Raw genomic sequence first — 12,744 nt, 5'->3', positions numbered from 1 at the left:
TGAGTTTGACTTTACTTCTGAGGGTAAATATTGTCCATAGGTTTTTACTGCAAACGTTCACGCATATTTGTGTTTCAGCCAAATGAAAAGGATTCGGAGTGTCTGAAGTCTGACCTTGAGCAGGTCCAGCAGGAGAGCAGAGAGCTTCAGGAGAGACTCATGGTGTCAGAGGCCACAGTTCAAGCTCAAGCCGAACAACTCAAAGATTACAGAGAACTGCTCAGTGAGTGTAAACACGACATCATCAATGAAACTGCTGGCAGAAATGATTGTTAATGAAGGGTTTTTTACGATAGTCAGAATGCCATTTGGCGAACCCACTCATAATGATAGTTCGTAAAAATGCAAAATGAATAACGAACATATGTAGAATAAACAACATTTTATTACAATAGTGTACTTAATTATGACTATGTTTAGTTATTTCAGGAGATACATTTTTTTTAAACAAATTATTTTTTGTTAAATGGTGATGTTTAAATGAATATATGAAATGTTTGAATATTTGGTATAATTTTACACTTTCTTGTCAACTAAAATGTTTTTGTAGGGTAAAATTAGATGCAATTTAAAGTGCATGAGTAAAATGAATAAATATGACATCATGAAATGATTGAATTTGAAGGGCATTTTTGTCATAAGTCTATAATAACTTGTCTAAAGGTGATGATACACAGGGCAACTTTTTGAGCAATGTTGCTGGGCAATCTTGCCGAGTGATTGTTGCTTGGGCACTTTCCCATTGAAAATGGGCAATACATTTCTATCTGGATAATTTAGACCGGTCGTGGGCCCTGTGTCTCATCTGGTTGCCTGTTGACGGCAACATTGCTCAAAAAGTTGCCCTGTGTATCATCATCTTAAGTCAAATATTAACACTTACTAACACACATAAATAGAAAGCTTTAAATGAAAGGTTTATCTGGTCATTCATTTAGCTGAAACATCAGTACAGCAGGACAATAAGCAGGTCCAGGTGGACATCCAGGATCTGGGTTATGAAACATGTGGCCGCAGTGAGAATGAGGCAGAAAGAGAAGACACCAGCAGCCCAGGTAATCTCATTTGGTGGTACCACTAGGGAGCATTGATTTCTTAAAGTCATAGTATTTATTTTTGTTGCATAGTACATACTTATCTTTGTTGCATTAATTTCCCGTTATCACTGTAAAGCTTCTTTGAAACAATCTGTATTGTAAAAAGTGCTATATAAATAAAGGTGACTTGAATTTTTACTTTCTGAACATAATAAATGTACTTGTTGCTCTGCTGCAGAGTTTGATGATCTGGAGCTGTGCACATCTCTCTCCTATCGTGATGGCGGCTCTCAGTGGTGGGGTGGTCCCGGCTCACTGAACTCTGGGAAGACTGAACATGACGTGACGTACCTGCAGCAGCTGGTAGAGGACATGCGCGGTCAGCTGTCCCGATCTCAGGCTCAGATACGTAGCTTGCAGGCCCAAACGCGTGATCAAACTCCAGTCAGCACTCTTCGTAAGGTCAACTGGGGCTTGGATAACTCTGAGGCACAGAGTACAGCTGAGGAGGACGAGGGCTGGCAATCGTCTGACGGCTTCGGTTCTCTCCCCCGCCAGCCCAAGCAAGACCGAGAGCTGCAGGAGCTCGTCTCCCGTGTGACATCACTGGAGGAGCAGCTCAGGAAGGGCAAAGGTCAAGCAGAAGATGGCAAGGCTGTAAACTGGCCAGGGTGAGTTCATTTACGTAATAATTTTGCAGGACAGCAGACTTTACACTACATTTTGAAATTTTACAAGTTTACATATATATTGAATATATATATGCCTAAGATAGGCATATATCTTGCTAATAAATGTAACATTAATTGCAATTAATCACTTTTAATTTGCGATTATGCAATTTAAAACAATATTACATTTAATTTAAATTGCCTTTTTATTGTTTGTGTTTATTTCTATGTGTGTGTATGTGTGCATATGTGTGTGCATATATATATATATATACATGTATATAGAGATGGCCCGGTACCGATACTGGCATCGGGGATCGGGTCGATACTGTCCTCATATACTCGTACTCGTACTCATAAAAATTCGCCGATACCACACCCGATACCACGTACATTTTGCGAAACGAAACTGGCCGCCGCGAGTGCTTTGTCGAGGTGAACTGAGGCATAGGGACGTGCACTCCCAACGCAAAAGAGTGCGGCGCGGCACTAGATCTGATGGCCGAGCGGATGCGCGGGCGCGGGCGGTAATGCACTCACTCTGTGTGTGCGGGTTCCGGGAGAATAAAACGATTCGCGGGACTCCCGCAAACTAGAAATATCTATGAATACAACATATTAAAACTAATAGATTTTCATTCATCTGTTGCAGAAAAGCAAGAAGAACAACTAAAACAAAATAGAAACGATTTACAGGTCAGAGTTTCTATTCATAACATGTTTGCAGCGTTGAGCGATGTAGCCAATCACAGACATGTGTGTTGATTTCTTGAACGCAATGGCTAATCAGAAGCATTTAAGATAGACTCCCCTCACTGCTCAAAACTTTTTTGTTCAGTGCTGAATTCTGTATGCTGGCAAATCCTCTAATTATAACAAACAAAGTGTGGATATTATGAAAGATTCATTGTGCAGTCAGCTTCATTGATAATAACAGATGTGTGAGATCGCGATGAACTGTCAGCTTTTTAGGAATTAGACTATTAAGGGAGCGCACTTTGGGCGCATTCAGTCATGTCAGACCATGCACGCAGTAACTGCTTGCTTTTATGTTAAATTAACAGTGGTTTGTGTGTTAATAAATTTATTATTTTACTCATTATTATTTATTTTTCGACTTGTTAAAACAAGCAGAGAAGAAAATTAAAACAGTCTTCTAACCTGTGTCTAAAATAGTCTTCTGTCTTCTTTTCTGGGAGCCTATAGTTACTTTTGCGGTAGAAATATCGGTATCGGTACTCGATATCGGCAAGTACACAAATGTAAATACTCGTACTCGTATCGGTTTGAAAAAAAATGGTATCGGGCCATCCCTACATGTATATATATATATGTGTGTGTGGGTGTATGTGTGTGTACAGTATATAGTTTTGAATAATATTAAATGTAGTATGTTAAAAGAGTATAATAATACATATTAAAATATTATATATTAAAAGTGATTAATTGCAATTAATCTTACATTTATTTGTATTTATATTAAATATTTATGTAATCTTGTAACATTTCAAAATTTGCAATGTAATACAGCATTGAAAACAATATATATTACATATTATATTACTGAATACTATATACTGTGTGTGTGTGTGTGTGTGTGTGTGTGTGTGTGTGTGTGTGTGTGTGTGTGTGTGTGTGTGTGTGTGTGTGTGTGTGTGTGTGTGTGTGTGTGTGTGTGTGTGTGTGTGTATAGTAAAAATGGGAAGATTTTTGTTCCCCCTTCTGGAGCACCCATAGTTTTGTTTGTGAGTACCAGATGCGCCCCTGGTTGAGATATTTTATATATATATTTTATGTATATTATGTATATATGTATATGAATTTTATGTATATATCTGATTTTGATATACATTGATATATATATATATATAGCATTCAAACAATTGTGCATTTCAAGTTTTAAAATATGCCAAGTTCATGATTACAATTACATTAAATATAAATACACATATGATTAATTAGTGATTAATTCTTTAATATTTTTTAAAATATGACATTTAATATTTTACATTTTAGAAATGTATATGCAGTGTAATATAAAAATATTTTATTGAGATTAATATATTGCGATTAATTGAATAATCAGTTTATTTTATAGTTTATTTGATTACATTTTTTATCAATTGATACCACTAAAATTTCACACCATGCATTCTCACTCTAAGTAATAATGATGCATAATTGCTACTCTCATGATTCTCCCTGCAGTAAGTTTGACACACTGATCCAAGCGCAGGCCCGTGAGCTGTCTCATCTGCGTCAGAGGATGCGGGAGGGCCGTGGCGTGTGCCATATTCTGACTCAGCACCTGGGAGACACCACCAAGGCCTTTGAAGAGCTCCTGCGCTCCAATGACATCGATTACTACATGGGACAGAGCTTCAGAGACCAGCTCTCTCAGAGCATCTCCCTCGCCCAGAGAGTCAGCACCAAGATCAGCGGCCGTGAGTGATACCTGCAAACTTGACCATATACATCTGACTGTATCTCTAAATGCCTTTCTGTAACAAAAGCATTTCATTATTTTATCACTACAGGGGATCACTCTGAAGTCCCAGATGATAAATCAGGACATGAGCTGCTCGCAATACGGTGAGTCAACTGAACGTATGATTGATCACACCTTGTCATTATACCACTTCAGAACTGAATTAGGTTTCCCTTTGCTGTCAGTACACCAAATCAGCCAGAACATGTGATGAGCACAGCACATGGGCCATATTGATTTGTTTCATATTAGCTGACTGTTCTGACACAAATTTCCCAAAACTCCCAATAAAGAGCCTTTGAGGAGTGTCTTTGCTCAGCATTTTTCCTCTGTAAAGTCGAATCGCTTGCAGTGCATTAAAAGTATGTTTTGTGTGTTCATAAAGCAGAGCAGCTTGTTATGTAATGATTTATTTTGGCAGTGCATGCATTTGGTGGAATAACCACAGAGCATTTTGGCGTCCTATTGACTTGGACACCAGCTGTGATGAGTTATCACCCAGTAAGCATCATGGAAAGTTCGGTCTGTGCTGAATGAATCAATATGAGAGATTATTTCAGTAATGAGACATGGTCATGTCTCGGTCCATATAAATACAAAGCACTCAAAAAAAAAAGGTTGATCCAGTTATACTGGATGAATGAATCAGCATTTGGGGTTAAGGAAGCGCAGTGTGTAAAAGGTTTGTAAAAACAGAAAACATTTATGGGAATGCACTTACAGAGGAAGCCTCTGGGATAAATTAACAATTTAATTGGGTTTAAAATGTAAAGCTTGTATTTTGATCACAACACAAGTTATTCTGAAAAAAGGTAAAATTTTTCTGATTATGCATTACCAACATGATTGCATGCTAAAGTTTAACAGTCAAGTTCGTCAAATATTGTTATAGTCACAATGGAACTTTTTTTGTGGTTGCCAGTTTTACATTTAAATCTGTTGACATGTGACCTTCAGTATTGAGAGGTTGTTTTTTAGTTATCTCTTTTCTGTTTCCGTTTTTTTCATTTTCTTTCATAATCTCTTCCCTTACACCTCCATCTGTAACTCACTTACTTCATTCTACTCTTTCACGGGCACTGAAGTGGACTTATTTGACTTTGCCCGCAGGCCAGTTAAGCGATGCTGTACACTAATGCTAATGTGAACTGTCAGAAGCTTGCTACATAATGTCACCGCTAGTTCTAGGGCATCTCTGAAATGTTTTGAACTCATGGGACATTTGAACAGAATTCATGCCCCCATTCCCCTACAGGAAATGACCCTTATTTTTCTTTCCCTTACACCATCATACATTGTGTTGAGCAGTAGTCAGCCGGTGAGCGTGCATGAGCTGGGAAGATCTGCACTGTCTGCCTGTGAACAGAGTCATCTGTGTTTGTATATTGAACGCAATGGCGGAGTAATGGATTCTTAAGCATTTTTTTATATATATATTTTAAAATATTAATATTTTTTACGTTTCTGCGGGAACATCTAGACAAATTGACCTTATTACGAGAATGACCTGGCTGTTGCTCTGGTGAAATCGAGCTCCCCTGCATCCTTTTAAATGTTTTGTGTGGATCCATGTATAGCCCACTGAATCTGGAGGCACTCCGAGTCATCCAAAATTGGGATTAATTGGTTTGCTGGTTGGGTTAGTTGAAGAGATGGTCATATTTTGTAAGAGAATAGAGAGACAACCACTAGACATCAGAGGATCAATATTTCTTGCGCAATTATTTTTGCAAACAGTGTAGTCTGATTCATAAATGAATGACTCTTATGAAGTAATTCTATGTAGTGATTTAAAAACATGCTGCGCAAGCAGTATAATCCCACTATTGTAGTCCGATCTATTGTAGAATATTGTACTCTTAACAGCTTGTCCTTTTTAGTGAATCAAACACATACACGTAATCAGTGTAGTCCGATTCCTGAACAAATTACTTTAATGAGTCTGTTCTTTTAGTGAATCAATCACTTTAGCTTACAAATAACAGTGAGAGTTAGGGTGTTTATAAGACAATGTTGTTACTAAAAATTGAAAAGTTTTTCCTTTGCATTTTTCACGTACAGACAACAACGTTGTCAAAACAATCCCTGTTTACAGTTATCCGCAAAAACGACTTAAAAAGCTGTAATAAAAAACTTTTATACATACCAGGCAAGTAGTTGGCGATGTCACTTTATAGAGAAACACTACGCACCTATAGACTGAACGCGTAATATGCATGCACATGATGTCACCGTTTTCACAAATCCACGTTTTTGTAGTTTACATGCAGATAACAGTATTGTTTTTAAAACTTGCACTTTGAATCCTGTTTTCCAAAGTTTTTATTTTCAGGCCCCCAAAACGCAGTTGAATGGCCAAAACACATATTGAAAATATTGATTTTGAAGGTGTTGAAAATGATATTTTTGAGAATATGTTTGAGATCATGAATATGAGCCAGATGTTGAATGTACTGGTAAATGAGCTCTGACGAGGACAGTGTTGATGGTATTAAACATCTCCTCAAACCAAACAAAATATGCTTTATGTTATTCTTCTGTAATTGTTACTCTAATATCTGGAGAGTGTTATATTATCGTGACAGGTAGAGATCTATTCGTGTTAGATATAGATCCGGGTCGCTGAAGACCCGAATATGTAATAATGATTGGCAAAACATTCATGCATTTAAGTGTTAATGTTGATGCACATTATGAGTAAATGAAATATTTTAACATTTGTTTGTTTTAGTAAAGGTTTTTAATATATTGTTAATAGGAATCAGAACCGAAACCATTAAGTTCTTTATGATTCCTATCCCTACCGCACCAAACCATGACTAATTTCCAAAGGACCATTTAACCAATAATATAATTCCCTTCTTACATCACAGTGGATCTGTCATCTCCTAGTGGCTTTAATTGCCGTTAAGAGCCATCTTTGTCGATCATGTCGCCTCTCCGTCCCTTATTTCGTCCGTAGCTCTGTCATAATGGAAGCTCACAGCCAGAAAAGGATGATACCCAGTGTGATCTCCTTCTGGAAATGTCTCTGTTTGACTCTAATACTGCAGCCTTTAATTAGGGGAAAGAGAGAGAAAGGGTGCGCAGATGGCCAACCAGATGCATGGCTGGACTTAACCCTATTTTGTTGCCAGTCGGTTCATTTAGCTGGAGCTTGTAATTGAGTGAAAACGGAAGGGATTTTGCATCGGTTTGATGTCCTAAGTGTTTTATGTGTGTTTTCCGTGTTCTCTCGAGAACATTTGCCCTGGGACAGAGCTGTCACATGGTTGGTAGCTGTGCTGTGACCACCCGTCTCTGGATTGGGTGTTGACTTCAGCGCTAATCAGGTTAAGTTATTAAAACCTCATGAGTGAAATAGGTCAGAGGCAGCTAAAGCTGACAGAGAAAGGGAGCGAGAAAGATGAGAAGACGGTGGTAGGAGAAGACCACATGCGAGGCTATGTGATAGAAGAGAGTGACTGTATGCCACAAGAGGAGGGACGACAGAATATCGTCGTATTTCATTTGTCGTATGCATGTCTTCGTTTGGATGGTTACGGATACGCAGAACCATACAGAAATAAGAAGGAACTTCTAGCATAAGCAATGCTGTGATGATTTACAAGAGACATCCTAATTTTATAAGCATTTAATAGTCTGGATAGGCTTTATGTTTGTTTATTGGAACACAGATGTGTCTCTTTTGACTGAAGCACCCTGTTTATGCACAGAGGAACACTTCAGCCCAACGGCAAGGACCACACATACACGCACACTTCACCATGAGGGTTTGTTGTGTTTGAGAGCTCTAGGGGAAGGACGTTACGTTTCAGGAAGATACTCTGATTACCCTTTTCCTCTTTTGGGAATAAATAGAAAAGCACTGGTCTCTGAGAAGAAGGACTTACTGAACATTCAACATCAGTGGTTTATGTTTCTTTGAAATGGAGACCAGGAATTTCAGGTTGGCTTTGTGATTAGTTTCTCAAGGATGTGTTTGATCTGTTCCTGTTGTCCGGCAAGGACTTGAAAAAGAATAGTTTGGGTAAGACCACTGCCACGCTGGATGTCACAACACTTGGTGTTTTTGCATATGTGGATTTATTTAAACTCTCCTTTGTGTTTGGGAATAAACAGATCAGTGTTTCTCTTAGCATTTAGTGTAATCTCGGGATTTGCGTTGCTCTTCACCCAACTGCCTGCTGGAGAATTCCCAACTCCTCCCCCATCATTACTCTCAATCTGGGCAAACCCCCCTTCCTTCGTCGCACGAATGTTCGCAGCCCAGTTACCACGGAGACCCAGTTGACAGGCACCACGCCGGCTGCCGGTCCTGCGGCTCCTGATCTGCTCCTCTGTGTTTCCCAGCCAGTCGTGAGTTTGGGAAGTCAGGATGAAGTGACGGGGACCAGGCCTCAAGGGAGCACAAGGGGTCAGGCTGGTCGGGGGGCCATGGCTCCACTTTGGAGGAACATGCTGTCCAAAAGCAGCCCCCTGTACCGCAACTCCCTCTTCTCCTTCTCTCTGTGGGAATGGCAGGTGCAGAAGAGAGAGTTGGCTATTCTCAAGAAGCAGGCAGAAAGGGAGAGAAGAACCTTGCACAGACAGATTGAGAAGTAAGAGCTTCAAGGTGTTTTACGGGTGTAAATAATTTTGTAAACTTAAAACTATTTAAAGCAATGCTTGTGTTTGTGTACTCTACAGTTCAAAAGTTTGGGGGTGTTAAGATTCTTTTATGTTTTTGAAATGTCTCATGTATGGAAGCTTGTTTCCGCCACAGAATAAAAAATAAAAAGGATAATTGCGTTTTTTATCTCACAATTCTGACTTTTTATCTCGCAATTCAGACTTTTTTCTCAGAATTGTGAGATATAAGTCAAATAAAGTCAGAATTGAGAATATGAGAATTTTCCCCTTAGACTTGGACTTTATAACACGCAACTGCAAGGGAATATCTCACAATCTGAAAAAAATCAGCAAGACGTGGACTCGCAATTCTGAGATAAAAAGTCTCAATTATATTTTAAAATGTTTTATTCTGTGGTGGAAACTAGCTTCCGTACTCATGCTCACCAAGGCGTTTATTTAATCAAAAATAAATTAAAAACAGTAATATTGTAAATTATATTACAGTATTACAATATTTAATAACAGGGATTTTTTCATCAGCTATTTCTCCAGTCATCAGTGTCACATGATCCTACAGAAATCATTATAATATGCTGATTTGGTGCTCAAGAAACCTTTCTAATTGTTATCAACATTCAAACAGTTGCTGCTTAATGTTTTTGTGAAAAAACTGCTTTAACTATCCAGGACTCTTTGATAAAAAGAAAGCATTTATTTAAAATGGAAATATTTGTAACATTATAAATGTCTTAACTTTATCTTTTAATCAATTTAATGAATCCTTGCTGAATAAAAGAAAAAAAAAGGTTTATCTTACTGACCCCACACCTTCCTGCGAGAGTTTCCTGTTCATTTTACATGAGGTGCTCTATTTGGTGCTTATGTCTCTTATGGGGTTCCATTTCTGTTAGGATGTTGTCTTTGCAGACAGGCGCCTATATAGACAGTAAGGCAGCTTACTAGGTCTTTAGCTTCTGAAAAAGTTGCTGTGTGGAATAGAAGAAAGAGCATGTATTACTTGTTGTTCATTTTGTATTGTAAAGGGCAATTCACACTGCGCCGATAGACACATCACCGGGTTTTGTCGTGTGAGTGTGTTGTGAGATGTGAGAGCATGTGTGAGAGAGATGGCAAACACTGTGTAACTGTGTGTGTGTGATCTGGGAAACACCTACGTTGTAGTAAACTTAAAATGTTTGACCATTTGGGGACTTTTTTTTAATCCCCATGAGGAAAGCAGCTTATAAATAATAATAAATGATGTTTGTTTTTGAAAATGTAAAAATATAGTAATTTTTCTGCAAGAGTTGTGTTTAGAGGGGGGAGAATATACAGTTTGTACAGTATAAAAATCATTATGTCTATGGAAAGTCCCCATAAAACATGGAAAACCCTACATGTGTGTGTGTGTGTGTGTGTGTGTGTGTGTGTGTGTGTGTGTGTGTGTGTGTGTGTGTGTGTGTGTGTGTGTGTGTGTGTGTGTGTGTGTGTGTGTGTGTGTGTGTGTGTGTGTGTGTGTGTGTGTTTGTGTGTGTTTATGTATGTGCGTGCGTGCGTGTGTGTGTTTTGGCTCTAACAGAACAAAAACTGGTCTAATTAATCCAGCTTGGAACGAATTGTGGGTACAAAATTAGCCTAATGCCCACACCTGGCACGTGCCAAACAGAATATGGTGACAATTTGCATGTACAACACGCTTAATTTGAATCCACATAAGCATAGTAAACCCAAAACTCACTTTTATCAGAACCTGACATTTACATTTATTCATTTAGTAAATTTGACTTACAGAAAGGAGAAGCACAACACAAGCGCTTCATCATATGTGTCTGGCACATTAACAAAAAAAATCCTAAGTGGTAATTTGCAAAAGCATTTACTTGTGTATTGAATTTTAAGTGATGAATAAGTGAGAATGCTTATTTTGTATATATTTTGACAATAGTTATAGATGTTTTTGTTTGCAGATTGTGCTCAATGGTTATGTTTTTTGTTTTCATAAATAGCCACAACTGCAACAAGCAACAGGATATTTTGATGATCACTTGGTTTCTATTTCTGCAGCTGGGTAGCCCGACCCACTGTGATATCTGATTGGTCCAAAGTCACTGCTCCTCATAACTGTACAATAAACATAAAACCCACTTTCATCTCATGGCAGACAATTAGCTCAATATTAAATGCTATCTATGCAAAATGTCATTTTTGTCTGTTCTCAGGCTGAGTAAGGAGCTACAACAGAAAGACAAACTTATTGAGTCCCTACGCTCTAAACTTGACCAGCAACAACCACGAACGGATACTCCTACTAGCAGCCACGCCCTCTCTGTGGCCACAGACCAATCAGACAGAACCTCTTTTGTGTCAGAAGACCACGGCTCAACCAATGAGGATCTTGAGCTGTGCTCCGAACTAGATGCTGCCAGTGAATATGGCCAAGAGGAGGCAGCAAGAAGTCCCACAGGTTTTTGAATTTACTATCATCATATTTGAACATTTTATCATGTTTTCCCCACTTTATCATATTCAGGTTAGCTTCTCATTCATCTCTTTTCCTTGTCCATCTGTTTTGTTACAGATTCACACAACCATAGAGGCTCAGCCTCATTACATCCATCAAATCCTCCATCTATTACTTCGTCTCACAGCCACCAGTCATCCAACACCTGTCCCAGCATGCACTGCACACCACACAGGCCAATGGAAACCCAGGCACAGACAGGTAGGAAGAGTGCAATGCGAGGGTACCAAATCACACATGCCCTTTTAAGTATCTCTCATAACAATGTTATTTTATCACTATGTACACTACCATTCAAAAGTATGGGTTCAGTATGATTTAAAAAGAAAAAGAAATTAATACTTTAATTCAGCAAGATGCATTAAACATTTATAAAGTAACAAACGTTTTTTTATATCCAATTAATGCTGTTGTTTTGAAACTTTTATTCATCAAAGGATCCTGAAACAAAAATGTGTCATGGTTTCCACAAAAACATTATGCAGTACAACTGTTTTCAACATTGATAATAATAAGAAATATTTCTCGAGCACCAAATCAGCATATTAGATTGATTTCTGAAGGATCATGTGACACTGAAGACTGGAGTAATAGATGAGAGACTTCTTTCAAAAACAACCTAAAAAAGAGCCCAAACTTTTTTAATGGTAGTGTATTGTTTTTAATTAATAACATATGAAAAGGTTTAGTTTGTTCTATTGACCATCAAAAGTTTCACTCAATGAAGTATCTGTAGCTCTTTCTCCATGTGTCCTCCCATCAGGCCTCTCTACTGTACCTCAGTCCAGCTCCATTTCTTTCTCCACCTCCCTCCACTGTCCTCAAATGTCCTCTCCTCCTGTGTTTGACCCTCAAACTCATCCCTTGAGAACCCGTCACCCTTATGGTGTGGGATTCTCATTGGCAGAGGTTCACCAAGAGCTTCAAATGCTCCAGAAGCAGCTTGGAAACAGTGAGCCTGCATCTGAGTGTGTGTGGCACTGAACAATTCATACTAATTCTGTGACTGATTCAGTATAGGCAAGATTTTAACTCTTAACTGTAATAATGCTCTTGCCAAAAAGAAAATAAGATAGTTGATTGAAATACAATAAAGTAAACTGATTTGTAACCTCTTTGTCAATCAAACTTGAGAATGTATTGATGATTTATGCAGTCGTTGAATGTTGACTCACTAATACGCATGCAAAAATATTTTTCTTAATCTTTATTTTTCCAATAAAAATATCTAAAAACTTTCTTTTAGAGGATATATTGTGAATTAAAATGATTTATCTTACTTTTTCTTGGCATGATTTTGTTTTCTTGTTTTAAGCATAGACCTCACTATATTTGGTTAGATTTATGCCTAAAACAAGAAATTATTTAATAATGGTAAAAATAGTCAAGTCACCTTCATTTATATAGCACTTT

General features: G+C 38.1%; 1 protein-coding gene across 10 annotated transcripts in view; it reads left to right on the top strand.

Annotated features, from left to right (window-relative positions):
• The window catches only part of pde4dip (phosphodiesterase 4D interacting protein), a 76,089-nt gene that overhangs the window by 47,267 nt on the left and 16,078 nt on the right, over positions 1-12,744 (top strand). For 3 of the 10 annotated variants that reach the window (XM_077220799.1, XM_077220804.1, XM_077220800.1), the window contains exons 24-31: positions 79-223; positions 939-1,055; positions 1,276-1,708; positions 3,917-4,152; positions 4,246-4,300; positions 11,030-11,274; positions 11,389-11,532; positions 12,095-12,283. In XM_077220799.1, the coding sequence (XP_077076914.1) occupies positions 79-223; positions 939-1,055; positions 1,276-1,708; positions 3,917-4,152; positions 4,246-4,300; positions 11,030-11,274; positions 11,389-11,532; positions 12,095-12,283 (1,564 nt within the window). Of the gene's footprint in view, positions 1-78; positions 224-938; positions 1,056-1,275; positions 1,709-3,916; positions 4,153-4,245; positions 4,301-8,055; positions 8,798-11,029; positions 11,275-11,388; positions 11,533-12,094; positions 12,302-12,744 lie in introns of those variants that run through there. The other 7 variants (XM_077220802.1, XM_077220801.1, XM_077220798.1 and 4 more) reach the window with 3 other exon arrangements.

Source organism: Siphateles boraxobius, unplaced genomic scaffold, assembly GCF_051911475.1.
Source record: "Siphateles boraxobius isolate OS27281-9 unplaced genomic scaffold, OSU_SipBor_1 8, whole genome shotgun sequence".
NCBI classification, from domain to species: domain Eukaryota; kingdom Metazoa; phylum Chordata; class Actinopteri; order Cypriniformes; family Leuciscidae; genus Siphateles; species Siphateles boraxobius.
This window is presented reverse-complemented; position numbering and strand designations above follow the sequence as displayed.